Genomic DNA, 27,065 nt, shown 5'->3' on the forward strand with positions numbered 1-27,065 from the left:
GAACTACATCGCCCAGCATGCCCCGCGTCCCACCGGCTCTCCCTCGCGGTGGGAACTACATCGCCCAGCATGCCCCGCGTCCCAACGGCTCTCCCTCGCGGTGGGAACGACATCACCCCGCATCCGCTTGCTCCCGCTTTCCCAGGAGCCCCCGCGAGCCGGCGCCCCGTTTCCTAAGCAACGGGCTGGTAAACAAGATGGCGGCAACCGGGCCCCCGCCGGGGGGCAGCCGAGTCTGAAACACCAGCACATTCGCCCCCTTCCCCGTCTACCCCCGGCCCCGCTGCTCCCCATGGCCGAGCGCGGGGGCGAGGAGGACGGCACGTGGGGGCTGCCCCGCCCCCCGCCCCAGCTCCTCGGCGGGGTCCCCCTGGGACCGACGCCGCCTGGGGACGGGCCCCGCCTCGGGCAGTCGCAGCTCAGTGGCTGCGAGCCGGAGCCGCAGGCGGGGAAGGAGGATTCGGACTCGAACCTGGACCTGGACCCGCAGCCGCAGCCCATGGAGGTTCAGCTCGGTCCCCGCCCGCGGGCTGGGGGGGGCGGGGTCTGTCCCAGGAAGGCAGCGGAAAGGGTGAGGGGGCTGGGGCACATGACTTGCGCGGAGGGGCCTGGGGTTATTGAGCCTGCTGCAGAGAAGCGTGAGGGGGGATTTGACAGCAGCCTTCAGCTCCCTGAAGGGGGGTCCCAAGAGGATGGATCTAGACTGTTCTCAGTGGTAGCAGGTGACAGAATGAGATGTAATGGTCTCCTGTTGCAGTGGGGGAGGTCTAGGTTGGATATTAGGAAAAACTATTTCACTAGGAGGGTGGTGAAGCACTGGAATGGGTTACCTAGGGAGGCGGGGGAATCTCCTTCCTGAGAGGTTTTTAAAGCCCGGCTTGACAAAGCCCTGGCTGGGATGATTTAGTTGGGGTTGGCCCTGCTTTGAGCAGGGGGTTGGACTAGATCAGTGGTTCTCAAACGTTCATACTGGTGACCTCCTTCACATAGCAGGTCTCTGAGTGCGACCCCCTTTAAAAATTAAAAACACTTTTTTATATATTTAATACCATTATAAATGGTGGAGGCGAAGCAGGGTTTGAGGTGGAGGCTGGCACCTCTCAACCCCCCCGCAATAACTTTGCAACCCACTGAGGGGTCCCGACCCCCAGTTTGCGAACCCCTGGACTAGATGACCTCCTGAGGTCTCTTCCAACCCTAATATTCTATGATTCTATGACTGAGCCATTAAGGGCCGAGCTGGGCAGCACAGCACTTCCTCTGCAAGGAGGCCGCAGCCCTGTGGGATCTGCCCTGACGGTGATGGGGAAGTTCCTTCCCTTTGAACACGCAGCCTGGCTGGGGGCATGACCCAGCTCACAGGTGTTTGGAGGGTGTGGGGACGCCCGGCCCGGGTGGACAGACTGGGGCTGTGTAGACCTTGCCGCTTGGGCTGGAGCTCAGGCTCTCATGTCTAGGCAGCGGGGTGGGAGCCGCAACTCCAAAGCCCTCTGTCTACACAGCTATTTGTAGCGGGGGCAGCTCTGCCAGCCTGCCTGAATCTGTTGACCACTGGCTGGGTGGTCTGGCAGTGCCCTCCCTTGGTGTCACTGCCAGGCAGGGCAGGGGGATCTGATCATGAATTTTCTTGTCACTCCCCCCCCCCCTCAGTGTGTCACTGTGTCAGACAGAAGGAGGGGCATAGCTGAGGCTATTTCCCTGTCCTCCATTCCTCCCTCCCCTGTGTTGCTTCCATCAGTGGGGAACTGGTGTGTTTTCTTCTTCTGCACCCTACCGGTTACCTTCCAGAAAGGAGCAGAAAGCAGGCTGGCATGCAAATTGCTGAATTAATGCAGGAGAGCAAAGGCACCTCAGCGTAGCTGTGTGCAATGTATGTGCCCAGCCCTGACGTTCAGTACCTTCCCAGGAAGGGGTGGATTTGTTTCCTTTCATCTGTCTCTAATCTACCCATTACCAAGGCATTATCACCTCATATTTTTTAATCATGTCTTAAATATCTCTGTAGCACCATCCACTGTAGTATCTCTGTAGCTCCAATTGCTGTAGGAGGTGCTAGGATTTGCATTATTACTCTTTGATAAATTATTTATCTTTGGTCCCTAGATATGAGATCATTGTGTGGCTTTTCCAAGCTCATAGGAATTTCACAAATCATTGGCTTATTTTCTCATTAAACCTGTGCACTGGTTCACTAGTGCCATCTGTTAACCACCCCCTTTGGCAGAGGACTGCTTGTTTTGTGAAAAGGAGTTCACGTTACTCAGGCAAAAAAATGTTAAGGGGCCATTGATTCTCTGGATGTGTTAGTTTTTGAGTACCCAGCTTGAGATATTTTGGGTCTGATCTGCAGAAGAACTGAGCATTCATAACCCAGTTGAAGTCTAAGGGAGATGCGTGCACTCAGCGCCTCTGCAGATCAAGCCCTTTCTAAAGTTGAGAATCTGAAATGTGAGGTACAGAAAACTAAATGGCCCCTTTTGAAAATGTTGAAGTCAGCCTTTTCTATTGCCCATGTGAGAGTTCAGAGCTAGTGTACAGTATGTTCTAGTACGTTTTGAATGCTAAAGTTATATCCAATGTTTTTGTTTTTCGGAGTGTATAAAGCTGTTGCAAATGGTGCCGCAGCAGGGACATGAGGCTAGAACTAAAACCTGTGTTCTGTTCTGACTTGCATCCGATGCAATCCCAGTGACTTCAGTAGGATTGAACAGTATAGTATTTGGTTTCTTAAATCTACCTAAGAGTGTGTCTGTCCTTCTGGTGTTTTGCAGGAACATTTTGATGGGGTACTGGATGAAGATACTGTCGGTGAGGCCCTGTACAAACTGGGGCGTTCAGCCCCTGGCGCCAAGTTTGTTTACCTTAATCTGTTGCTTTCAGTGAGTACAACCAAAGAACAAACATCTTTCAGCAGAGCCATCATTGTGATCACTCATGTGATTATCTGCTCACAAGGGTCACCCTAAGATGAGCTTCACTCTTAACAGGCGATGGCCTGCGTGGCAAGATATGTCTTCTTTTTCAGGAGGCAGGCGTAATTGTTTCACCTTCTGTAGATGACACTTCTGTGCCTGTATGTGGGGACCTTTGGAAGGCTGTGACTTCACTCCTGAATCAGTCCCTCTTTGTTTTCTATTAGGAACAGCTATAGCTGTAGGTGTCAGAGATTCTCTTTACTCTGTCTCCAGGGTAACTTCCTACAGTACTCTTGTTCTGCTCAGTCAGAGCAGAGGAGGAGAAGCGGGAGGTGATAATCCCCTTGGAATACAGCCTGTAACATCACTCTGGTGGGAGGCAATTGTTGCTGTCCAAGATCCATGGGCAACCATGGAGACAAATGTATTACTGCCTTTTTGAACAGTCTCAAGGTAAAGACAGCACAGATTAAGGCAGCTGTGTGGCAATAATTGAACTTGGTGGCTAAGTTGTTACAGACAAATTGCACTACCTTAAAGAACTAAATGTAGGAGTAGGTAATTTAAAAAAAAAAATTAGCAGAGTTGAACCGAGTTAAAGATGATTTGCCACAGATTGCTCTTATATGCAGCCTGATGTGGCATTCCCTGTGGATGCAGCCATCTCTCATGACTGCATTTTTTTTTTCTGCTTTTACTTTTTCCCCCATTTGTGTCTGGTTTTGGGCATGTGGTTACACAGCGAGTTATTAAAGCTTCTTTGCTTTTTATTTTCCCAGGGATGTAATTTAAGTGACATTAGCATTCTCTCCAGATATATTCACCTAGAGAAGTTGGAGCTTTCATACAATAAAATTAATGGTATGTAGTAAGTACTCTAGTAAACTCTTGGCTTGTAAAATCATTTAAGATGAAAAATGCAGTGTTCTGTGTAGCTTTAATATCACAAAAACCTGTCCACACATTAATGACATCACTAATCCAACTCTGTGGAGTGATACAGTAGCTGCGTCTCCTTGAGAATGATTTACTGATGGTATTCATAGAGCTGTACCAGCATATGCTAGGCAACATGAAAGTAAAGATTATTGTCCAGTTTACTATTTGGACATAAAGTGCAAACAACCATGTTAGTGCAAGGTTAAGGTGGAGATTTTACACTTGCAAACATCAGAGCACATAAAGTTATGTCTGTGATAGCTATTCCAGTCTTGGGAGTTCTCTTCAGCAAAGATTTCCAGCTGAGGTTGAAGTGTACCAAATTGCGTGCTGCTTTTATGGATGATCACAACTGGGGAGTAGGACGAGACCCACCAGACTAACAATCAGGTCTCATGTCATTTTATTCTGTGTTTGCACAGCACCTAGCACAATGGGTCCTGGTCCATGGTTATTAATAATAATAATTAATAAGTAAGGCCTGTGCAGTAACCTGCTGCATCATGTAACCTCTGCCTTAGTACTTATACATTTGGAGAGCTGGAGATCAGTGCACCTCTGTGACTGTAACAACCTCGCTGTGCCCATTTTACTTTTTTCCAAGTAGAGTACCAAATAGATGCCTGAACTGAATAGGGCCCTTCTCCCAAGAGATAATCACTCCTTTGTTGACCCCTTTAAGATTATGTCTTTTATGAAATAATTACTAATATCTAAATTCAGGGGGGGAAATCACATGCTCTGCTATTATGCATATACCTCTTAAAATTGGCGTGAGTGATGCTGTGTGGAAGATAGATAATTTGTGACTGATCTAAATATACATATTCAGTCTTGTATGAGACTAAAGAGCCTAAGTCACTTTTGGAAATGAGATTTAGGCTCATAAATCACTAAGGCTCTTTTGAAAATTTTATCTCTAGGTGACAGTTAAATTAGGATGATAGAAAACTAAACCAATTTTAAAGAATAGGGATTTGATTTAGGAATTGGGCGTTTATCTCTGTCTTGAGTTGTTCACAAAGTATCTTTTGTGTAGGAAGAGGTGCGAATACATTGAATTACTGCGTGCCAAGCCTTGCTTTGTGTCTTGCATGATTTAAAATTGATTTTTGGTTGCTAGTGGGTGTAATTACTATATTATATTATGACTCTGTAATCTATGTATTTCCCTATGTATTATTTTACTTAATTTGCCGTTTTCCCTTTGTTATAGATCTGTCTTGTGTCAGTCACATGCCTTACTTACTGGAACTTGATGCTTCCAATAATGAACTGACTACATACTTTGATTTCAAGCCACCTAAAAATCTCAAGGTAAGTTGTGAAAAATGTCCTTTGTCAGGTTTGAATTCAAAGAGGCCTTTTAAACGTAATTTAGATTCTGTATTAGGCCAGGCAAAGAGATCAAACTTTCTTTGTCCCCTACACATCCATCTTATTCTGGTTGCCATTTAAAAAAAATAATTGCACTTCTCATTTGGTTTCACGTTCCTGAACCCCAAACACTATGGGAATGGCATTTTACACAGTTCGTTGTACTGGTTAAGATTTTGCCAAATGAATCAAATCTTGAATGGAATCAATTCTTACCTTTCAGACTGACTGGTACCAACTGATACTGTGAAAGATGTGTGTGAAGTATAGCCATATATTGTTCCACTTTCTCTGCTATTGTTTTGATATAGTCCACTATGGTTTACAAAGATCTGTATATTATTTTGAAACACTACCGCTATGGATTCCTCTGCTTTCCCTTCCTGATCTCTAATCTTTATGCATCATTGCCAGGACCATTTAATATTGTCTGTAGGAGGAACAAAGAATAGCTAATGAAGCTTCCAAAATTTGAGTTATGTATCTAATAAAAAACCCTTTTGTTATGTCTCACCATGTATTAATATTAATGACCCTTTTATTTTGTCTACAAAACCCACCACAAATATAATGGAAAAGCCAGTTAGTTTCACAGGGCAGTGGAAAGTGCAGAAGAAAGGAAAGCAACCTTGTGTGTCCTTTTTCTCTTCAGGAGGTGGATTTTTCGTACAATCAAATACCTGAAATGCGTGATCTGTCTGCATACCAGTCACTTACTAAACTCACACTGGACCGTATCCTTTGTGGAAACCACAACAGGAGAAGGTAGTTTGTTGTTGTTTTTGTGAAGGCTGTTCATTCTGTGTAGCTGCCCATCTTTACTGTAAAAAGAAAAGGAGTACTTGTAGCTTCACTCAACCATACAATTCTGCCTTGAAAATCAAGGTGAAATAGTTTTAAATCTAATGATGAAATTGTTTTTAACTTAGTAAAACATTCATATTTATAAAGGCAGGGTGGGTGGGAGTGTTTGTGAAGATCAAATTCTCTATGCTTGTCAACGGAAAACAAAAAACCTTCATGGCCTGAAAAGCTAAGAAAGCCGTGAATCATACTCACCAGACATGGCAAAGATGATAAACAAATGCTCACTGCAGCACTGGGATATGAAGTGTGATCTTTGGAGTTTACTTAAACTCCTTTGTGCTCAGATGCAGGATTTCCCTAAGCTATAAGTGAGAAGCTGGGAGGGGAAGACAGGGTAAATCTCTCCAAAGTTGCCTGTTCTGTACATTTCCTCTAAAGCTCGGATACTGGCCACTATCAGGGCAGAATACTGGGCTAGATGGACCATTGGTGTGACCCAGTCTGATTGTTCTTATGATATACACCTGTTAAAGAAAGAATTTAATGTTAATATGAATAATAAATAATAATTACTTGGGCCTGTGGTATTAATTTAGATGTCATATATGGGCTAAACATGTTAACATAATCAAGTCACTGTCCAACATTAAACAGTGTTAAATAAGGTCTGTGGTTTTGTATACAGAGACCTCAGCCTGCTTAGTACCATGGCAAACACACCATTAACAATCCTTTGAACTTTAGAAGGAAAAAGAGTTAACACATTTGCAATGTTAAATATTAAATAAGGCTTTCATTTTGAATAATATCCCTTATTCCTTTTTACTGGAGAGTTTTTAAAAGAAAAAAACAACCACCTTGTTTGACAGTCTCTTAGGTAGATGATAATAGCTGTCCATTTGAGGAAGAGAGAAGTTAGTTGAGACAGACTGGAGCTGCTGCTGTTTAAAGTCTGATCCTGTTTCATCCCAGGTGGCGGTTGGGATCCAGCTATAGCTAGCAAAGGTGGTGATGTCATCTGGGTCCCTCTCTCTGGCTCAGCCTGGTCAGGACATCTTTCAGGATTAGGATGAAGAAGTTCTGGGGTCCGAGGAGATGGTGGGGCTGGAACCCATGATGGTGAAGCTTGGACCTGTAGCCAATTTTTCTCCCAAAATCTCTTCCTTTAAGGACCCCAAAAGGGAGTGATAGGTGGAATAGCCCACTCCCTCTTTATTTTGTCCACCAATTAGGTCTAGTTTCCAACACACCAATTTTGGTTCACTGATTTTTGGTTGCACACTTTTCTGGTTTACCAAGCGTGATCTTAACACAGTCCTTAAGTTATATAAGGAGACTTTTTTTTATTTGGACTAATTCAATCTTTCTGTCTCTCTTTTGGTCCTTTTCCCATCAACATTTGTTATTCTGGCTTATTGTGACATTTTATAAGCTGTCATGTACTTGTTACAATTGAGCTCATAATTAGGGTAAATTTGTAGGCCCAATTATTACAATAAGCCTCAGTCATGGACCAGGACCCCCATTGTGCTAGGTGCTGGACAAAAACCAAACAAAAAGACAGTGCCTGCCCCAAAGAACTTATAATCCAAGTACAGTATAAGACAAAAGACAATGGATGGATACTGACAGATGGGGGGAGTACAAGGAAACAGACAGTGTTAATCACCAGGATTTGAAAGGTCTCAGCACACCAATGGCTTAACAGTTGTCGGGATTTTGTTGGCGTCACAGCAAAGGAGAGTTAATGGACAGGAAGTTCCTGCTTTTCGCATTAAAGGGGGTTCAGCATTTATGTAGATTTAATTTGATTGACTGAAAATCAACTTGGTGACAGGTGAGCTGCTTTAACTGAAAAAACTTTCTGCTGTGTAACCTCAAAAGTAGCTAAAATGGACTGATTTTCAGGTTCCCACAGAGTCCGGGAAAGTTAAGGCTATTAAATGTCAGTGTACAAGATCGTGCTTGTATATGAGGTAAGACTACACACGGTGCAAATTGTTCTCAAAAACACCTTTCAGTCTGTGAGTATGCTGCCCAGGTTGTGGGGTAGTAAACCTCATTCTGGTGGAGATCTGATAAGGATGTGTTAGATACTTAAGTTTCTCCACGGTCTGCTTTTCCAAGGCACCTGCTGTGCAGAACTGTCCTTATTCCTCCTGAAGGCTCTCCTTCTCCTACACTTTTCTAAGGCTTGGTCAAGGGTGTGACAAAAACTCCATTATAGACACAGCTGTGCTGACAGAAGCGTGCTTCTGTCCGCTTAGGTAATGGGATTCAGAGGGGAGGTGTTCCTACATGGACAGAAAACCTCCTTCTGTTGGTGCACACCACATTTACACTAGGGGGCTATACAACCATAGCCATGCCAGTAAAGGGTCTGTAGTCTAGACACGGTCTAAGCTAATGCTCTGTGTTACTCTTTTGTATTCCCATGTAAGCTTATAAATGCTTACTGTGCCTTAGGAACCTCTTTTCTCCTGCCTTGCACATTGCATCCTGAGTCTGCTCCAGGAGGAGAGGATTGCAGGCTGTATCATTTTGGTTCCTTGTCTTCTATACTCAAAAAGAAAAGGAGTACTTGTGGCACCTTAGAGACTAACCAATTTATTTGAGCATGAGCTTTCGTGAGCTCACGAAAGCTCATGCTCAAATAAATTGGTTAGTCTCTAAGGTGCCACAAGTACTCCTTTTCTTTTTGCGAATACAGACTAAAACGGCTGTTACTCTGAAACCTTTCTATACTCAAGTAACCCTATTACTGAAGGATGTTATTTCAGGATTCTTATTTCTCACAGGGGTGGTTAGCTCATTTGCGGGGTTTTCAGGTTACATTATTGACAAGTTTCATAAGGTGTACAGGTGACATGATTCTTGTTGGAGAATGGCACTGAGACGCCATTCAAATTTCCTATTGCAAAGCAAAAATAATGTGACCAAAGAAAAGGGTCAAGGGTTGTTATCACTGATTTGAATAGAAATTAGGATTTTTCATTTGCTTTGAATGCAGTAGTTCAATATCTTTATTTGCTGGCAACAAATCAAATGAATCAATATGGGAAGAACAACTGTGTGTATGAGTGCATCAGGACCATTTGAAATTCAGAACATAAATGCAGAGTTTAAAATGCAACATGGCACCATTCCTAACTTGTGTCAAGCAAAACTCTCAGAAGACATGGCAGCCAAAACAAGCTGTTCTTATAATCTACAAATGAAACAACATTTCTTAGATATCTTACAGTGGTGAAAGTGTTCGGGATGCATTTCTTAGCAGACAGTAACTAAGCATCTCTTGCCATATTTCAGTGAGTTGTGATGCAGATGGTAAGGTCATTACAAGTTTTCCTGACAGTTGCACACACAAACATACCTGACAGGATTATAAATTAATCTTCGTAGAGGAAATTGTCTAAAACAGAAAGGAATACAGTTTACTAAGGCAGTAATACCTGACCAACCAGTTGTAGTGGGCCATTAAGATTCTAAAATCGGTTGTTAGTGCTGACTGATTTCCTGCATCTTATTGGTGCAATCACCTTTTATTTTACGTTTGTAATCTCTTGGAACCTAATAGGCTGGTGTTCTACTTACTGGCAATCAATGAGTGAGTGGGTCCACTGTGACCAATATCAATCATGTGCCCACTGAAGTTTTGCCATAGACTTCAATTGGAAGAGGAGCAACCCTATTTTGTCAGAAAGTCACTGTCTAACTATCAAGTGTGGTACACTTAATCCTGCCTCAGCACAGGGGGATGGACTAGATGACCTCTTGAGGTCTCTTCCAGTCCTACATTCTATTGTGGTCTGAGTGCACTTTTCAAAATACGTCAAGCAGCCTAGCATAGGCCTAAAATAGGCATAAAATGATAGCTCTACAGTAGGAAAATGATAGATCCTACTAGGTAGGAATCTAGGTTAGAATGTAGTGTTGGGGTTTAGTTATAGTTTGATACTGTTAGTGCAGATTGGGCCAACCCGTGTTAGGGGGTGTGTGGCAAAAGCTGGCCAAACCCTGTCATTCAGCACAACAAACAGTCAACCTATGGAACTCGTTGCCTGGGAATGTTGTGAAGGCCAAAAGTATAACTTGGTTCAAAAAAGAATTAGAGAAGTTCATGGAGGATAGGCCCATCAGTGGCTATTAGCCAAGATGGTCAGGGATGCAACGCCATGCTCTGGGTGTCCCTAAACCTCTAATTGCCAGAAGCTGAGACTGGATCACAGGTGATGGATCACTCAATAAATTGCCCTGTTCTGTTCATTCCCTTTGAATCATCTGGCACCAGCCACTGTTGGAAAACAAGATACTGGGCTAGATGTGCCACTGTTCTTGTGTTCTTATAACTAGATTGTATTTTCTTTCATTACCCTTGTAGGATAAATGCAGCTCCTAATTGCATTTGATTAGAATTATTGGTATGGTTCTGGCAAGGAAAAAATAACCTGATTGTTTGTCTACAGGCATCTAAGAATTGAATTGTGGTTGGTTGTGTTACAAAAAGAAGTCGCTGTCCCAGTTTTCAGACTGGTATCATTCTCTCATGTACATTAAAATGAAATATTGTTGCCCCTGTGATTGCATAAAGGCATCACTCTGAATCCTGCTTATTCTACTTTGGAGTATTGTAGCAGGGTTTCTTATTTATATTCTCTTGTTTTTAAAGTGTCTGATTCCATTTTGGTCTTATGTGATATGGTTAGTTTTGCCTTTGCTTTACTTTAAATTAAAATGACACAGTCACCACCATTTGGACACAGAATCACTACTGAGACTGTTATAACTTACTTCAAATTCAAGTAAAAATTTGAATGCCTAAATAATATCATGGATAATGTATATTATACTTATTTATTGTTATGTTTTATGGTCTATGCAGTAATGCTTTGGGGTCTTATTGTGCTAGGCGCTGCACAAGTGTATAGTAAAGTATAGACCCTGCCTCAAAGAATTTATAATCTTGCATCTTGGATCCTGCAACTGACTTGAATCATAGAATCAAGGTTGGAAGGGACCTCAGGAGGCCATCTAGTCCAAGCCCCTGCTCAAAGAAGACTTGCCCTTGGTGAATTCATGCTGATTTGCCCATGACTTGCCCTTGGTGAATCCATGCTGACTGTTCCTGATCACTTTCCTCTCCTCTAAGTGTTTCACAATTGATTCCTTGGGGACCTGCTCCATGATTTTTCCAGGGACTGAGGTGAGTCTGACTGGCCTGTAGTTCCCCAGATCCTCCTCCTTCCCTTTTTTAAAGATAGGCACTACATTAGCCTTTTTCCAGTCATCCGGGACCTCCCCAGATCTCCATGAGTTTTCAAAGATAACGGCCGATGGCTCTGCAATCACATCTGCCAACAGCTTTAGCACCCTCGGATGCAGTGCATCCGGCCCCATGGACTTGTGCTCGTTTAGCTTTCCTAAATAGTCCTGAACCACTTCTGTCTCCACAGAGGGCTGGTCACCTCCTCCCCATGCTGTGCTGCCCAATGCAGTAGTCTGGGAGCTGAGCTGACCTTGTTCATGAAGACAGAGGCAAAACTTGACATGGGTGGAGCCCCATTGACTTCAGTGGACCTCCCAACAGGTGTAAAGAACTGCCCACATGCACGCAGTTGCAGGATTGGGGCTCGGGCTTGAGAGACAAGATGTAACTGGTGGTTGAAACAAATAAGTTACAGTGGAAGGAGGAAGACACAGTATTAGTAAAATGAACGTCTGTATATGAGAGAGAAACCGACCTGCTAACTTAGTTCTAAATATTGCTATGATTTTTTGTATGTGATTATTTTCCTTAAGTGCAACACTGATGCATAGATAATAATATAGAGGAGATCAAAGGGCTAGAGAAGTGCCATAGTCTGACTTATCTTAGCTTGGCACACAACAGGATCACTACAATCAATGGCCTGAAAAACTTACCTATCAAAATACTCTGTCTGGTAAGTGATGAGTTAATTTTTTTTAATAAAGGCTTTCTTTTTTAAATGGTCTAGTTCATCTCCTTAAGAAATGTATTTGTGTTAAGTAAAGGCTGGTTTCCATAGTTCTGTTTATAGTGGTTACGAGTAAACTTTGGTTAAAAGTTTGCTTTTGTACTGTATACTGTTTTAGTAATGTCCTATCTCATTTTCTCTTTGGTAACCCTTTTAGAAGATAAAAATATCAACAGTGTGTGAGCCCTAAATATAACGTTTGAAAGAATCAAAACTTTATTTTGAAAGAATCAGATGTGTATAGAAAAAATGAATTAATTAAAAAATTGAAAACGGTGATGTTTTGAAATAGACATTCCCTTGCAAAGTTGTTTTGGTTTAGAGTAGCATGGGGTCTGAGGGGTGAAAGGGAAACTGACCAGTCTACATTTATTTTCCAAGATGAGTAAAATTCAGTAAGTTAATAACATCAATTATAGAAGAAAACTTATTTTGAGGCTCTTGAAGTCAAAGTGGCAACATGGTCCAATGAATAAGTCATGGGCCTTATTTCAGGATATGTTGGTTCTGTTCCTGACTCCCACACTGTGTGGTTCGCTTACCTCAGTGTGCCTTTGTGTCTCAGTTTCCCCTTCTGTAAAATGGGGATAATACCTAGCCTTATTTGTAAAGCCCTTTGCGATTCTTTAGTGAAAAGTGCTACGTAAATGCTAAGTAGTAATAGCTGTAAGTGGTGGTAGAAACGTATATAAGAATATTTTTAAATGAGCTGAAAGTGTGCTTTTAAATCGTTGTAAAAGCACAAAGTACATTTTTCCACCTCTTCATTTTATTTTCTTTGTAATTATGATCTTTAAAATAATGTAATTGATATCTTCAAGAACTTGAATCTGAAAATACATATGTACCTGCTTAAGTTTATACACATTAATAGCAAATAAATACATTAGTGTGTCATGTAAAGCAAGTTCTTTAAGTCCATAAAATTTTTAATTTGTTTTTTCTGTGCTAACGTACAAAATGGCACCGTAGTATAGAAAAGAATAGTTAAATCCTACATAAGTCAAATGCAGTTGTTCCTTGCACTTCTTTAACTGATTGTCTTATTTTAATATGCACTAGAATGTGTTCATTTTTAATAGTGGACAAAGTAATGAGCACTCTTGTATTTCAGGCATACCATTCTTTGCAAATCCCTCAGTGCCAGTGAATCTGGAGCTCTGGCTCTCAGTGGAAGTAGAAAAGATTGATTCAGATTGAGAAAAATCCTATATTTAAAAAAAATGAAATGAATTATGAACTGGTTGAAAACTAAATTTTCAGAAAGATCTCTTTTCTCTTTATACAGTGTAAAAAACACTTATTCATCCTTTTCTTTACGTAGCAACAGAGAAAGTCACCTAACTTCTCTGTTTCTGTTTCCCCATCTGTAAAAGGGGCTAATAATACTTATACCTAATTAGTTGTATTTGAAAATGTTTTGAAGGTGAAAACTGCTATGAAACTGCAAAGCATTATTAATATGACCACGTTCTGTATTTTTGTATTTCCATGCTACTGTGACTGCTCACATAAAGACTTCTCTTTTTTCTTTAATCAGCAAAGTAGGTAATCACATAAAAATGATGTAAATAGTGAAATTTCAATGTAGTGTTTTCTTTTACAAATTCAGGAAAGATGTAAACAGACTGTACATGGCAGAAAAGGGTTATTTTTTCCTGTTGATTCAGCTTTCTTTCCCATTCCCTCTTGAGCTCTTTAGGAAAGAAAATAGAACAGTCTCAAGTTCAGAAGAAGGAACATCAGTAACTGAAAAAACTGCTTAGATATGCCAAAGAGGCCATATTCTGCCCTTGTTTGCAAAACATAATGAATAGTGCTGTAATGAACTGGATGCTCAGGAAGTTTACACTTTCCAAAAGAGGATTCCTCACACAAATCCCTTGGTGCACAGAAATTTGTTGGCACCATTTGCACAGCGCTTTGCAACTACGATTCTTAGCTGTACCTTATTGAGCAGAAGTCTCATGAGGAAGAGGGAGGGAAGAGAGAGTGTCCTTGCTATTAATAGCCCGATCAAAGATTTAAAAGTCAGGAAAAATGTCAATGGTAGACAACCGGATCAACATTGCAATGCATTTATTTATTTATTTCTCTAGTTCCTAAATATTTATTAATAGCATTTGAACTTCCAAAATAGCTTTCAGCATACAGTGACGCTGGTGGAATGAGATACGTAGCTTTCAAGGTTATGGTTACAGATTGCATCAGTAATTGGGGCCCAAGATTAACGCACAAGCTAGCATGCTATACCATGCTAGGAGTTGATAATAGGGTTGGCTGTATGATTGATGGGGCTTCAAGAAATGAAACTACCTGGAACCTATGCAGAAACATGTGATCTTCTCATCTGTTTTCTCTTGTGGAGAAAGGGGAATCAGGCCTTGTGTGGTGTACAATGAAAAGCTACTTCAGGGGCCCCCAAAAGCACTGAGTAATCCCAACTATCAGATTCTGATATGCTTCCTTACAATAATTTCAGTGGTGGTATTAATGGAGTAAGATACTACCTAAACTAGAGATTTCCTTAGGTTAACAAACCACTGAGGTGAATAAGATAAGTTGACACATCAGAGAGCTATTGTTTCAGGCTGCCTGCAGAGTCAGGAAAATAACAGTATATATTGGTTTATGTACAGTTTACATTTTAATCTTTTTGCAGGCATATAGGTAACAAACATAATTTTTAAATAGATGAAAGCTTGGCTTCTGGGCACAATTCTACCGTGGTGAGGGGATTCTGTAGCCACTTCCATGGCTATGAAATTGCAGAGAAAATCAGGGCCCAGTTTATTTTACTGACACGCATCACCAACCTGCTGCTTAAGGTAGTGCACTGAAGATAAACCAGTCAAGAGGTTGCCCCGTTTGTTACTTCTTGAGTAGAATGAGAAATTATAAACTGGCATCTCAAGGTGAGGATGGGATTAATATGAGGGACAATGTTACTTTCATGCAATGCTAATGTATACAAGACCCAGGAGAAGAGAAATGGCCTGTCCTGTTCTACTAAGACTGTAAATGGTATTTAAAGTGAACACAGAAATTACCCATTTAGACAGTAGGATGTTGTTCCTTGTCAGAAACATTTTCTTCATGAAAGCTGATGAGAACTTATTATATAGTTTGGATTGATTTTCAGTGCTCTAACCAGATTGAGAAGATAACCGGTTTGGAGGACCTGAAAGTCCTGCAGAACTTGGACTTGTCTAGTAATAAAATCAGCAGCTTAGAAGGTTTGGAGGAGCATGATCTACTAGAAGTGATCAACCTAGAAAATAATCAGGTAACATCCTTCATACTAATCTGAATTGCTTTTAGCTTTACCGTCTCTTTCTGAAATTCAGCTCTTCGAAGGTTCAGCCAAAAATCGCATAACGCTACAAGAAAGAAATGACTTTCACTTTACAACCCATTCTGCCACCCTTGCTTATGTTGAGTAGAACCTTACTCCCTGCTCTTGTTTAATTGCTTGGACTAATTTCTGTTTATGTGGGTAACTCTGAGGGAGCATTTAGTGCTCATGACAGCGTTCCCTAGAATGAATACCACATTGCAGGGAAGGGCTGCACAGGCACTGACTCTGGGCGCTACGGGACTGGAGCACCCTTGGGAAAAAAAATAGTGGGAGCTCAGCACCCACCGGTCACCCAGATCAGCTCCGTGCCCCCCCCCCAGCGCCTCCCACCCACCATGATCAGCTGTTCAGTGGCGTGCAGGAGGCGTTGTGTGGGAAGAGGAGGAGTGGGGGATGGGAAGAGGCAAGGGGGAAGGGGTGGAGTGGGGGCGGGGCCTGGGGTGGAGTGGGGGTCCAACGCCCTCAGGGAAATCACAAAGTCAGTGCCTCTGAATGGCTGTGCTGCCTTCTTCCATCCAGCTGTGCCAGAGAACCTCTACTTATACCTTAGCTACTCCAGCATCCAACCCCAACAGATCTTGCCAATGTCCCTCAATCCTGTAACATGCAGGAGGTCAGACTGGATGATCATGATGATCCCTTCTGACCTTAAAGTATGTGAGCTTCTCCTGGGCCTCTGTCATAGAATACCAGTCATGCATACTGTAAAATGGCTTTTGTTATACAGATAAATGTTCACTGGAGACTAGGGTCAGACTATCCAGCTCTTTTATATCTGTAATCTTCACAAGGATTTGAACCCTGGGCCCTATAGGCAACAATTAATCCATTAACCCAGCAGATCACTGAGACACCAAGGTCTTTAATTTCAGAAATGACCCTCAGTGGATGAAGTAATATATTTTATTGGACCATTTTCTGTTGGTGAATTCAATAAAAGATACTACCTTACCCACTTTGTCTCTCTAATCCTGTGACCAACAAGGCTACAACACAGTCTACCTCGATGGATGAGTCATTCTCCTTTCAAAGCCAAGACTTTGTGGTTATGATCTTAACCCACCTGAAATTATGTATTTTAAAATGCAAATAAAAAGCAACAATAAAAACTGGAAATTGAAATATTCAGATTATTCTCCCAATTTTCAGGATATATCTACAAGCATTAACATAACCATTGTGAATTCTCTTTATAGTGTCATATTCAGGTCAACATTTAAAAACACATCGGTGTTTAAAATCACACAAGGCAGGATGCTAACTATAGCATGGTCCATCATTAGAATTAATAATGCAGCCTCCATTTCCTCATGTAGTTTTTTGTTCTCTATAGCAGGCAAAAGCTATTAATTCTGCCTCATCAACATTTGGTTTATGTCCTCTTTTAATGAAATGTTACTGAAACTGATCAATGAATTACCACCTTTCCAATATCTCCTTCTCTAGAGTGACTTTAAGGGGATATTGCTAACATTGGTAAAATCTCAAATTTCATTTACCTGAAAATGTTGCATTAAACTATTCAGTGTTCAGTCAGTATCTTAGGTGGCTAGTGTTCTTTTTTTGACAATTTCAGAATAACTGCCGTGTTAGTCTGTATTTGCAAAAAGAAAAGGAGTACTTGTGGCACCTTAGAGACTAACCAATTTATTTGAATTGGTTATTTATTGAATTTATTTCGTGAGCTGTAGCTCACGAAAGCTTATGCTCAAATAAATTGGTTAGTCTCTAAGGTGCCACAAGTACTCCTTTTTTTCTTTTTTTTTTTTGACAATGGTATTAGAGTCAATGTATTTTACTAAAAATTCCAAACCATGTTACCTACTAGTGCGGAGTTTCTCTATTATCGCGAATGATCATACTGGATTTCATCTTCTCCCACTTTCAACGGTTGGAAGAAAGGTCTGGAACCAGTTCTGACTCTGGAACAGTCTTCCAAGTGTTCACAGCTTCTTCCATATGAATGGATCGGAGGCAGGACTTATGGTTCTTATATCCCTGAACTTTAATCCCTGAGCAAATGGAGTAGCATTGTGATCTATGGCCCTCATTTAGATATCTTAGACAGTGGTTATGAGGGTCAAAATAGAGAATGTAGAGCTGTAAGGGCTGTTCCTTGATCCCTATGATCTTTTGCAGGTTTTGTCATATATAGCAAGTAAGAAAGATTTTATGGGAAAATTTCCCTCTAAAAACAACATTAGGGTGCAGAACCAAGAAACAATAAATTATCTGCTTCCAGAGGGAAAACCTCTATCTAGGGGAATAAACAGTGTCCAACAAGATAAGAAACAGAGGGAATTCAGACTTGCTGCTTTGGCATTAGGAAGGAATTGTTGGTTTATGGGAGGCCATGTCCCATCATGTAGCTTCACATGGAACTTTTTCAGGCACAGGTGCATTCCAGGATCCTTCAGAAGTGTCTAGTATAACAGTCATTTCTGGGAGAGAGTGACAGTACTCTAGGCAAGTTTTCTGATCAGTGGAGTCTTTTGAGTTTCCCTTTTCCATGAGGCCAAGGAGACTGAGCGTTCCTCTTATGCCAGAGGTAGATAGGACACATTGATGGGACAGTGTAGGGAAATCTTTAGCTACCACTTCATGAACTGTATACATCTAAAGGTTAAAATAACTATCCAGAGATCAGATTTCAGAGTAGCAGCCATGTAAGTCTGTATTCGCAAAAAGAAAAGGAGTACTTGTGGCACCTTAGAGACTAACCAATTTATTTGAGCATAAGCTTTCATGAGCTACAGCTCACTTCTTCGGATGCATTCAGTGGAAAATACAGTGGGGAGATTTATATACATAGAGAACATGAAACAATGGGTATTACCATACACACTGTAACCAGTGATCACGTAAGGTGAGCTATTACCAGCAGGGCGGTGGGGGGGAACCTTTTGTAGTGATAATCAAGGTGGGCCATTTCCAGCAGTTGACAAGAACGTAAGAATGGTTGACTTAGAGCAACGCTTCCTCAGCTCTCGTCCCCTAATGCCCCTACTCTACTTGCGCTACATTGATGACATCATTATCATCTGGACCCATGGAAAAGAAGCTCTTGAGGAATTCCACCATGATTTCAACAATTTCCATCCCACCATCAACCTCAGCCTGGATCAGTCCACACAAGAGATCCACTTCCTGGACACTACGGTGCTAATAAGCGATGGACACATAAACACCACCCTATACCGGAAACCTACTGACCGCTATTCCTACCTACATGCCTCCAGCTTTCACCCAGACCACACCGCACGATCCATTGTCTGCAGCCAAGCTCTGCGATACAACTGCATTTGCTCCAACCCCTCAGACAGAGACAAACACCTACAAGATCTCTATCAAGCATTCTTACAACTACAGTACCCACCTGCTGAAGTGAAGAAACAGATTGACAGAGACAGAAGAGTACCAGAAGTCACCTACTACAGGACAGGCCCAACAAAGAAAATAACAGAATGCCACTAGCCATCACCTTCAGCTCCCAACTTAAACCTCTCCAATGCATCATTAAGGATCTACAGCCTATCCGGAAGGATGACCCATCACTCTCACAGATCTTGGGAGACAGGCCAGTCCTTGCTTACAGACAGCCCCCCAGCCTGAAGCAAATACTCACCAGCAATCACACGCCACACAACAGAACCACTAACCCAGGAACCTATCCTTGCAACAAAGCCCGTTGCCAGCTGTGCCCACATATCTATTCAGGGGACACCATCATAGGGCCTAATCACATCAGCCACACTATCAGAGGCTCATTCACCTGCACATCTACCAATGTGATATATGCCATCATGTGCCAGCAATGCCCCTCTGCCATGTACATTGGTCAAACTGGACAGTCTCTACATAAAAGAATAAATGACACAAATCAGACATCGAGAATTATAACATTCAAAAACCAGTCGGAGAACACTTCAATCTCTCTGGTCACTTGATTACAGACCTAAAAGTGGCAATACTTCAACAAAAAAAAAACAGACCCCCCCCCCCCCCCACTGTTCCTCAGACGTTCTTGTCAACTGATGGAAATGGCCCACCTTGATTATCACTACAAAAGGTTTTTTCCCACCCGCTCTCGTGCTGGTAATAGCTCACCTTAAGTGATCATTCTGGTTACAGTGTGTATCGTAACACCCATTGTTTCATGTTCTCTATGTATATAAATCTCCCTACTGTATTTTCCGCTGAATGTATCCGATGAAGTGAGCTGTAGCTCACAAAAGCTTCTGCTCAAATAAATTTATTAGTCTCTAAGGTGCCACAAGTCCTCCTTTTCTTTTGTCCAGAAATGATATTGTTCTGGGCCCTTTCAGCTGTCCTGAATTCATGATTCAACAAAACGTGGAGCAGTAGTATAACACTAGCTTGGTTAGATGCACAATATGTCTGTTTTAAAGACAAGTGTCTCATTAACTGCTCTGTAATCATAATATGGCACCTGTGTTGTTATCTCACTGTAGTGGAACATTTTTCCTTTAAGTACTATTCTGTTGGAATTCTTCATTCATAGTATCAAAAGAATAGGTCTGGAAAATATAAAGCAAAAGGTACACCAATTACTACCTTTCAGCAGGTGCTTCATCTTCCTGCATAAAAAGAGAAATCAGAATCCTATGATATAAAATAGGAGGATTTTTTAATGTAGCCACAATCAAAACATAGTGCCATTGTCACTGCAGCAACATGGATGCTGGACTAAGTGTACCTGTAGCACAAGCAGCGTTGCTTGCTCCAGAGATGATGCATTTCCAGGTGAACTGACTCACCTACTTATTTTTCTTCTGGAAGATCAAGAAGCTTTTAGCATCTCAAGAAGGAATCATTAAGGGGTTGCAGAAACTAAGAAGAGGTCAGGTCGGGCAGGAGGTCCTAATATCAGGAGTTGTGACAGTTGGATGAACACTGAGTAAAGCCTGGTGCGCAAAGCTGTGTCATGCAACTTGTTTTTAATTGGTTATTTTTGAGAGTCCTTGTTCTCCATTATTCAATTTCAGAAAAGCTTGAACTGAATGAAAGCTTAAAATGTCTGAAACAGCTGGTCTGTGTTCTCTGAATCCTATATTAAGAGAGGTTTCAGAGTGGCAGCCCTGTTAGTCTGTATCAGCAAAAAGAACAAGGAGTACTTGTAGCACCTTAGAAACTAACAAATGTATTTGGGCATAAGCTTTCGTGGGCTAAAACCCACTTCATCAGATGCATGCAGTGGAAAATACAGTAGGAAGATATATATATACACACACACACAGAGAACATGAAAAAATGAGGGTTGCAATACCAGAGAAGCTAAATGCATCTGTTTGAGATCCTAGCGTGCAACCCTCTAGCCACTCACTAGGCCTTCTGGGAGGGGAATCCAAACCTCTGAGTTCTGGATACCTTGGGGTGTGTTAAACTCCTGGAGCCCAAACTGAGTCAAGCCTTTCCCCAACCTCTGGTTTCCTAGGCACACTTTCAGGGTGCAGACCTTCTATCTGGCATCCCCCTTTGAATGCTGAAATGCGCTGTCTACCCTTTAGGCACAGTGCTGACCCTTCAGACTTCCCAGTGTTTAAACACACACCTCTCCCAGAACTCCACCCATAAGGTGTGATGCTTCTGGTTTGCAGTTTAGCTCTCTCAGGGGCATGCAGTAGTTGTGAAGCAATCAACACACACGCATTTGTTAAGTCTATCAACTTTATTCATTTTATATTTAATCATGTAAAACACAGGTGAGTACAGACCAGCAGGCTACTTGTCCAATTTTAAACTGGACTGGCCTGCTTTTGTAATCTTTGTCCCTTGTCCAGTGCTGAAATGAAACCAGACAAAGTTTTGTCCAGTATCAGATGTGGGACAACATAATGAAGAGTGTGGTGTTCTGCCCATGCTGGCGTGACCTCACATACAACATGTCCCTGCCAGCATGGCTTTGCACGCAAGGCAGTGCGTTCAGAATGGCATCCCCTTGCAGCTTGACCTCGCATGTACTGTGAGTGTAAGGTTACGCTGGCAGAGGTGGGGTCATGCTAGTGGAGGCAGGCTCACACCATTCCCAGAAGCACCAGAATGTCCAGTATTCCAGGAATGTGTGAGTGGCCACCCTGAGTACAGATCACACAAACAATAAAATACTCAAGACACAATGTCCCTCGCTAGCTCATCCTTCTCTTGGGAATCCTTGGAGGATCATCTGTGTTCTCTCAGGTAGGCAGGCTCTTCTGCCCCCTTGCCTATCCTGCCCCTGCAGCGGCCTCCCTCATCTTAATCTGGTACAAAATGGCATTCAGTCCCAGTTTGTTCATTCTCCTCTGTGATTCCCTTTATAGACTCCTGCTAGGATCACTTGCTTCTTTTGTTCTGCCTTTTGGTAATTTCTCACTGCTCTCAACCTCCCTCATCTTCAGACAACTGGGGGCAGTGTCTTCTCCTCCCAGCTAGAGGAAACCCATTAGCCCAAGGTATTTGAATAGACCATCATTCAATGCACTCACCATTGTGTCTGACCTAGAAGAGACATGACACAGCCCCGCTAACTCAGAGTGGATCTACATGCCTATAAGCTTTCCATGACACAGTAGATTCATGATACAATTTAATAAAATTCACAATTCAGAAGCGGTACAGACCAAACCTGCAATTTGGCACAGCATCAGTTCAGGACTCTCTAAAAATATAAAGCACTCCTACAAAATAAAGTGAAAAAAGTGGGCAAAGATACTATTTTTGAAACAGTACAGAATGATTTAAAAGATTTACATTAACTGGCTCCGACAAGGACAATTTACAATCCAGTTTTTCAAAAGTGGGCATAATGGTCTTATCCGCAAAAAAAAATCCATACTTGTGAATGCAACTTGTATGATTGCATAGGCAAAGGGATAATTGTGTGCACAAATGAGTACTTGCATGTGCAGATAATAGGGGTGGGGAGACTTCCTGATTAGGCATCATTCTACGCACACATCCACTGTCAGTGCATTTATTCTGAATCATTCAGTATCTTGTGTTGTTTTTCAACACAGGTAATATATAGGTAGGTGATGACATGTCTTGTTTTAATTGTCAAGTCCTGTGATTGGTCTTAGCATTCAAAAGCAGCCAATCGGGCAGGTTTTAGAGTGAGGGCCTTCACTCTGACTTTGCTGTGGACACCAAATGAAAAAAAAAGTCCTTTACAGAAAGGGAGGTTTTTTTCCTGCTTGTGACTCTAAATCTGCAGGAACTGACTGCAAGCTACAGTCTTTCAGGGCACCCTATTGCCTGGCTAGTTCCCTTCAACCAAAAGTACTACTATCTGATAGCGGTTTGTTTAATGGCCCGTATGAAACGTGTTGGTGGTTCTTAGTGTATTTCCTAAGGGTCCAAGTACTACATAAAAAACAAAAAAAATTTGGGCACTTCAGGGTTTGGCAAGGTACTATACAAGGGTTGGAGAGAGCTGTCTTTTTAAAATAACCATCCAGTCTTGCCTAAGCAAGTTACCCAAGCATTTTCGAAGCTACCTGAGTTGTGTGACAAGAAGTGTGTTACTGCATGCCGTGGATATGTTACACCTTTGGTAGGTGTAGTGGGGTTTTCGTGTCCACATTTTAGTTTGGCACTAAGATGCTTTCTCCCCATAGTTATCTTATGCTATGTGGCTTTTTACTGATATCGTTTTTTTCTGTGCATAACTAGATTTCTGAACTGGGTGAGCTGGAATATCTTGAAGACCTGCCTCTGCTCAGAGTGTTCAATCTGTTAAGGAACCCAGTACAGGTAAGAAAGAGGTGAACACGTAACTGAAAATATACTTGCAGTGAATAGTTCATCCTATGTCAAAGAGTTAGAGAGGTGTATGGACAGAATAGATGCTGGGCATGCCCCTCTAAAAATACGTAAAAGCGTTAGGGCCCTGATTCAATTCCCAATGAAGTTCATGGAAAGGATCCCATTAATTTCAGTGGCAGCTAGATCGAACCCTGAGTGAGCAGTCACCTTTTAAAATTGCCTCTCCTTGGAATTGCTGTAGCTTGTCAGGCCCAGGATATTAGAGAGAGAAGGTGTTTGAGGTAATATCTTTTATTGGACCAAACTCTTGGTGAGAGAGACAGGCTTTTGAGCTTACACAGAGCTCTTCTTGTGTAAGCTCGAAAGCTTCTCTCTCACCAACAGAACCCTCATCCACCTTGTCTGTCCTTGGAATGGGCATCTTTCTTTCTTTCTTTATGATAGACTTATTTCTCATTCAAGGGCCCTACAATCTTCCCTAGTTGATGAGCTAAAACAGCCCATTTATCAGTGACAGAAACCTTTAATGTGGAGTCAAATCTTATGTACTGTCTTTGTACATCATGTATTTATAACGTGTCCTGGATGGTGCTGAAGATTAAAGATCCTAGTACCCTGCTTTGATGATTTTAGATCCTCTTTGAACTTCGTAGTGATTTCCAATGTCTGGGGAAGAAATATTAAGGGCTTATCTTCTCCCTCCTGTTTTAAGATAACTGTCGATTTCTGAGGTGGCTTCCTTGAGAATAGCCTGTTGTTGCATGCAATGGAATGAACATAAAGAAATGTTGGAAATACACCACCTCTTCCTGACCTTGCAGCATTCTGCATCGTTTCAGAAAAAATCTGGACCGGTGAGGGAGGAGCAACACATTTAGAACATTATCTGTGATTATATTATGTCCTGTAAAGTTGCAGAGTTGGGTGGGGGGAAGTGGAGCATAGGGACCTATGAAAAGTTGGGAAGTGGGGAACCAAGGTCAAGGGGGTCTGTTGCATCCCTTGCCCCATAGCAAATGATGTCCCTACCCCTTTGATATCACAATAGACAAAGCTCCTGAGAGCAGAATTTTACCCCATTAAAATGCATCTGTGTGTGCGTGCATGCGTGCATATTTTTTCCAGTTAATTTACAGGGTTTTCAGTTACTTGTGAAAAATAAACAACAATTATCTTAAAACAGCTTTGCGACTGTCTTTGAATTTCAATAGTTTAACAGGACCTGACTTTTCTCAGAATTAATATGCTTCAGCAGGTTGTCAAGATGTCAGCTTCTTATTTAATTGTTAATGATTCTTTTTTATTATGTATCAGACTTATTTTTTTAGTGATTTACAGGCATACATAGTGATTATATTTTATACTCTAACTAAAGAAAAGTTCCCATAACACTTCTTGCAAGATTAGTGGTATTAGCCATGGGTGGTTATCTAATTCCCATATGGGTAATTACTTTCTGTCCATCCATGTTCTCTGTACATTTTCAGTTGGATATGGTATTATTCTTCAGTTCCTGTTCCAAACTGTTATACAACGTTGCTTCAAGATGGTAAACAGCTCTCTGATGTCTTTCTAGAGGTGGCTGCATTTCAGTGGTGGAGGAAGTGATCGGTTTATGCAACACATTGAGATCTTTCGTGGTGAAAGACATTATACAATATTATGTTAAAATGGCCTTTGGGATATTATTTGCTATCTGAATTTAAATATTTATATATGTAAAAGTGAAAACAACTGAATGCTTCTCTTATTTCTACCAGGAGCAAACAGAATATTGGCTCTTGGTGATTTTCATGTTGCTCCGACTAACAGAGCTGGATCACAGGAAGATTAAAGTGGAAGAAAAGGTATATGTCAACTGTTGGAAACACCATATAGTTCTGGAATGGTGCTAAATAATCCTGTTTCCTTCTGGGCAAAGGTGGTAAATTCAACTAGTTTTCATAAATATTTATGTGCAGATAAAAAATTGCTTTATGTGAGGGGAAAAAATTCCCCACACTCCAGCCAGTAGGTATCAGTTCAGTTCAGTTTTGCTTTTAAGACCCTGACATCTGACGATATATCTGTTGTATTGTCAAAAGCAATTCTAGTTTATCAATATACAAATATTACATAAAGACTACATTTCTTAATGAAAAAGTAGATTCTAACAGTTAGAGAAGTCCCTAGTTAGTTGTTTAGATTCATTAGTTAATATTTGTAAAGTGCTTTGACATAATCACCATGTTACTGCTGTTATTTTCTTAAGATATCTTATACTGCAAAGTGAACTGTCTGAAAGCTATAAAATACTGGTAATTCTTTTAGCTGTTTTTATTAGTCAGGATGTGATTTTAAAAGAGCCTTCTGCAAGAAATAACTGGAGGGACCAGTTGGTAACCTGGCACTGTGTAGAATGTTTCACTTCTAGGGCTCCTTTTGTACTTACAGGGGAGCTGTATTTAGAAATACACGATTCCTGTGTATAAGGGACTAGAATGCATGGGCCAAACCCATATTAGAATTATCAGGATTAACAATTTGCTAGCCTAGGTTGGAGTCTTGGCCAGAAAACTTCCTTTAAAAATGGTCCTTAGCTCCTTCACTCCAGCCTTGTCACCCATATTAGAACTCTTTTCAAATATGATTCCCCAGCAAGTGTAGACAGGGTCTAGATCACTGATTTAAATCTGTCTGGGATGAAGTAGCCAAAAGGGCTACCATCTGATAGCTCTGGTTTGGTGGCCTGTATGAAATAAGTTAGTGGCTTTAATCTATTTCCTAATGGGCTGCTGTCTACATAAAAAAATATCCACTGATCAGTAACATGATTAGAAGTTTCAGCAGAATGGACCAAGAATAGAATGGACTCAGAGACTGACCTCACCTCTCCCTCCTAGATCAAAGCTGAAGTACATTTTCAGGACCATTTTGGGGGAAGCTTGCATTGGTGGTACCCCAGCTTTCACTTTTTTGGGGAATAAATGAAGGATTTCTGTCTCTATGACTTTCATTCTGGCATTTTTCACCAGCACTAAGAACAGAAAAAGTAATGAATAATGAAAATATAGACAAAATGAGTGTGTACTTTATGAGCTGACCCCCATCCCTTAGCCTTATCCCTCCACCCAAGAAAAGATAGAATAAATTAAGAGAGATGATGAGTTAGTTTTGGGTGCTTTCCACCTATTTAAATTTCCCAAAAAGCTTTTTTTAGTCGAGCAATCATAGACAAGCAAGATATAATGATTGCCTCTTGTAAATACGAAGCCATCATTATTCAGACTACTTTATTCAGGGTATTGCAGGTAAGAACAAGGACATCACTTTTCTCTTCCTATGCCTCTAACTCTGGAAACAGGTTGCTGCTGTGAACAAGTATGATCCTCCTCCAGAAGTAGTTGCCGCTAAAGATCACATGACCCATATTATGTACAGCATGATTCAGCCACAGAGGATCTTTGACAGGTAATCTGATCTTCATTTCACATCTGGTCCTGTAGGTGGCACTCAGGTAAAGCAGAATATGTGGTTATATTTAGTGGGACATTTGTCTGTCCCTCTTCCACCATTAAATCAGTCTAACAAAGAGTAGGCATTCTGCAGTCTGCTGTTGTCAGCCTGGAAATTAGGCATATCCTGCTTGGCTGAATTGATTATGAAATGAAGTTAGTTGCTCACCTTGAAGCTCTGAGACAGATTGCCCACAGCTCTGTTTCTTTTAAACAATCTGTTGAAGCAGATGGCCATTTGCACCATAAATGAAAGATGCAAACACTCTATCAATACCCAGTGGCAATTTAAAAATCTCGAGAGGGAGAAGAGAGCTCTAAAATTTATCTTCTTTCTACTCTATTTACTTCTTCCCTTCAAACTGTTGGCATCCCATTGTGAGCAAAATAGCTTTACTTTGCAACTCAGAGCACA

General features: G+C 41.5%; 1 protein-coding gene across 1 annotated transcript in view; it reads left to right on the top strand.

Moving 5' to 3' along the window:
• Positions 1 to 543: 543 nt before the first annotated feature.
• The window catches only part of LRGUK (leucine rich repeats and guanylate kinase domain containing), an 89,921-nt gene continuing 63,399 nt past the window's right edge, over positions 544 to 27,065 (top strand). The window contains exons 1-10 of the mRNA XM_077807907.1: positions 544 to 571; positions 2,772 to 2,808; positions 3,695 to 3,776; positions 5,071 to 5,171; positions 5,884 to 5,965; positions 11,856 to 11,980; positions 15,177 to 15,320; positions 23,064 to 23,144; positions 24,917 to 25,003; positions 26,500 to 26,606. Coding sequence (XP_077664033.1) covers positions 2,782 to 2,808; positions 3,695 to 3,776; positions 5,071 to 5,171; positions 5,884 to 5,965; positions 11,856 to 11,980; positions 15,177 to 15,320; positions 23,064 to 23,144; positions 24,917 to 25,003; positions 26,500 to 26,606 — 836 coding nt within the window. The 5' untranslated portion in view covers positions 544 to 571; positions 2,772 to 2,781. The remainder of the gene's footprint in view (positions 572 to 2,771; positions 2,809 to 3,694; positions 3,777 to 5,070; positions 5,172 to 5,883; positions 5,966 to 11,855; positions 11,981 to 15,176; positions 15,321 to 23,063; positions 23,145 to 24,916; positions 25,004 to 26,499; positions 26,607 to 27,065) is intronic.

Source organism: Eretmochelys imbricata, chromosome 1, assembly GCF_965152235.1.
Source record: "Eretmochelys imbricata isolate rEreImb1 chromosome 1, rEreImb1.hap1, whole genome shotgun sequence".
In the NCBI taxonomy this organism is placed as follows: domain Eukaryota; kingdom Metazoa; phylum Chordata; order Testudines; family Cheloniidae; genus Eretmochelys; species Eretmochelys imbricata.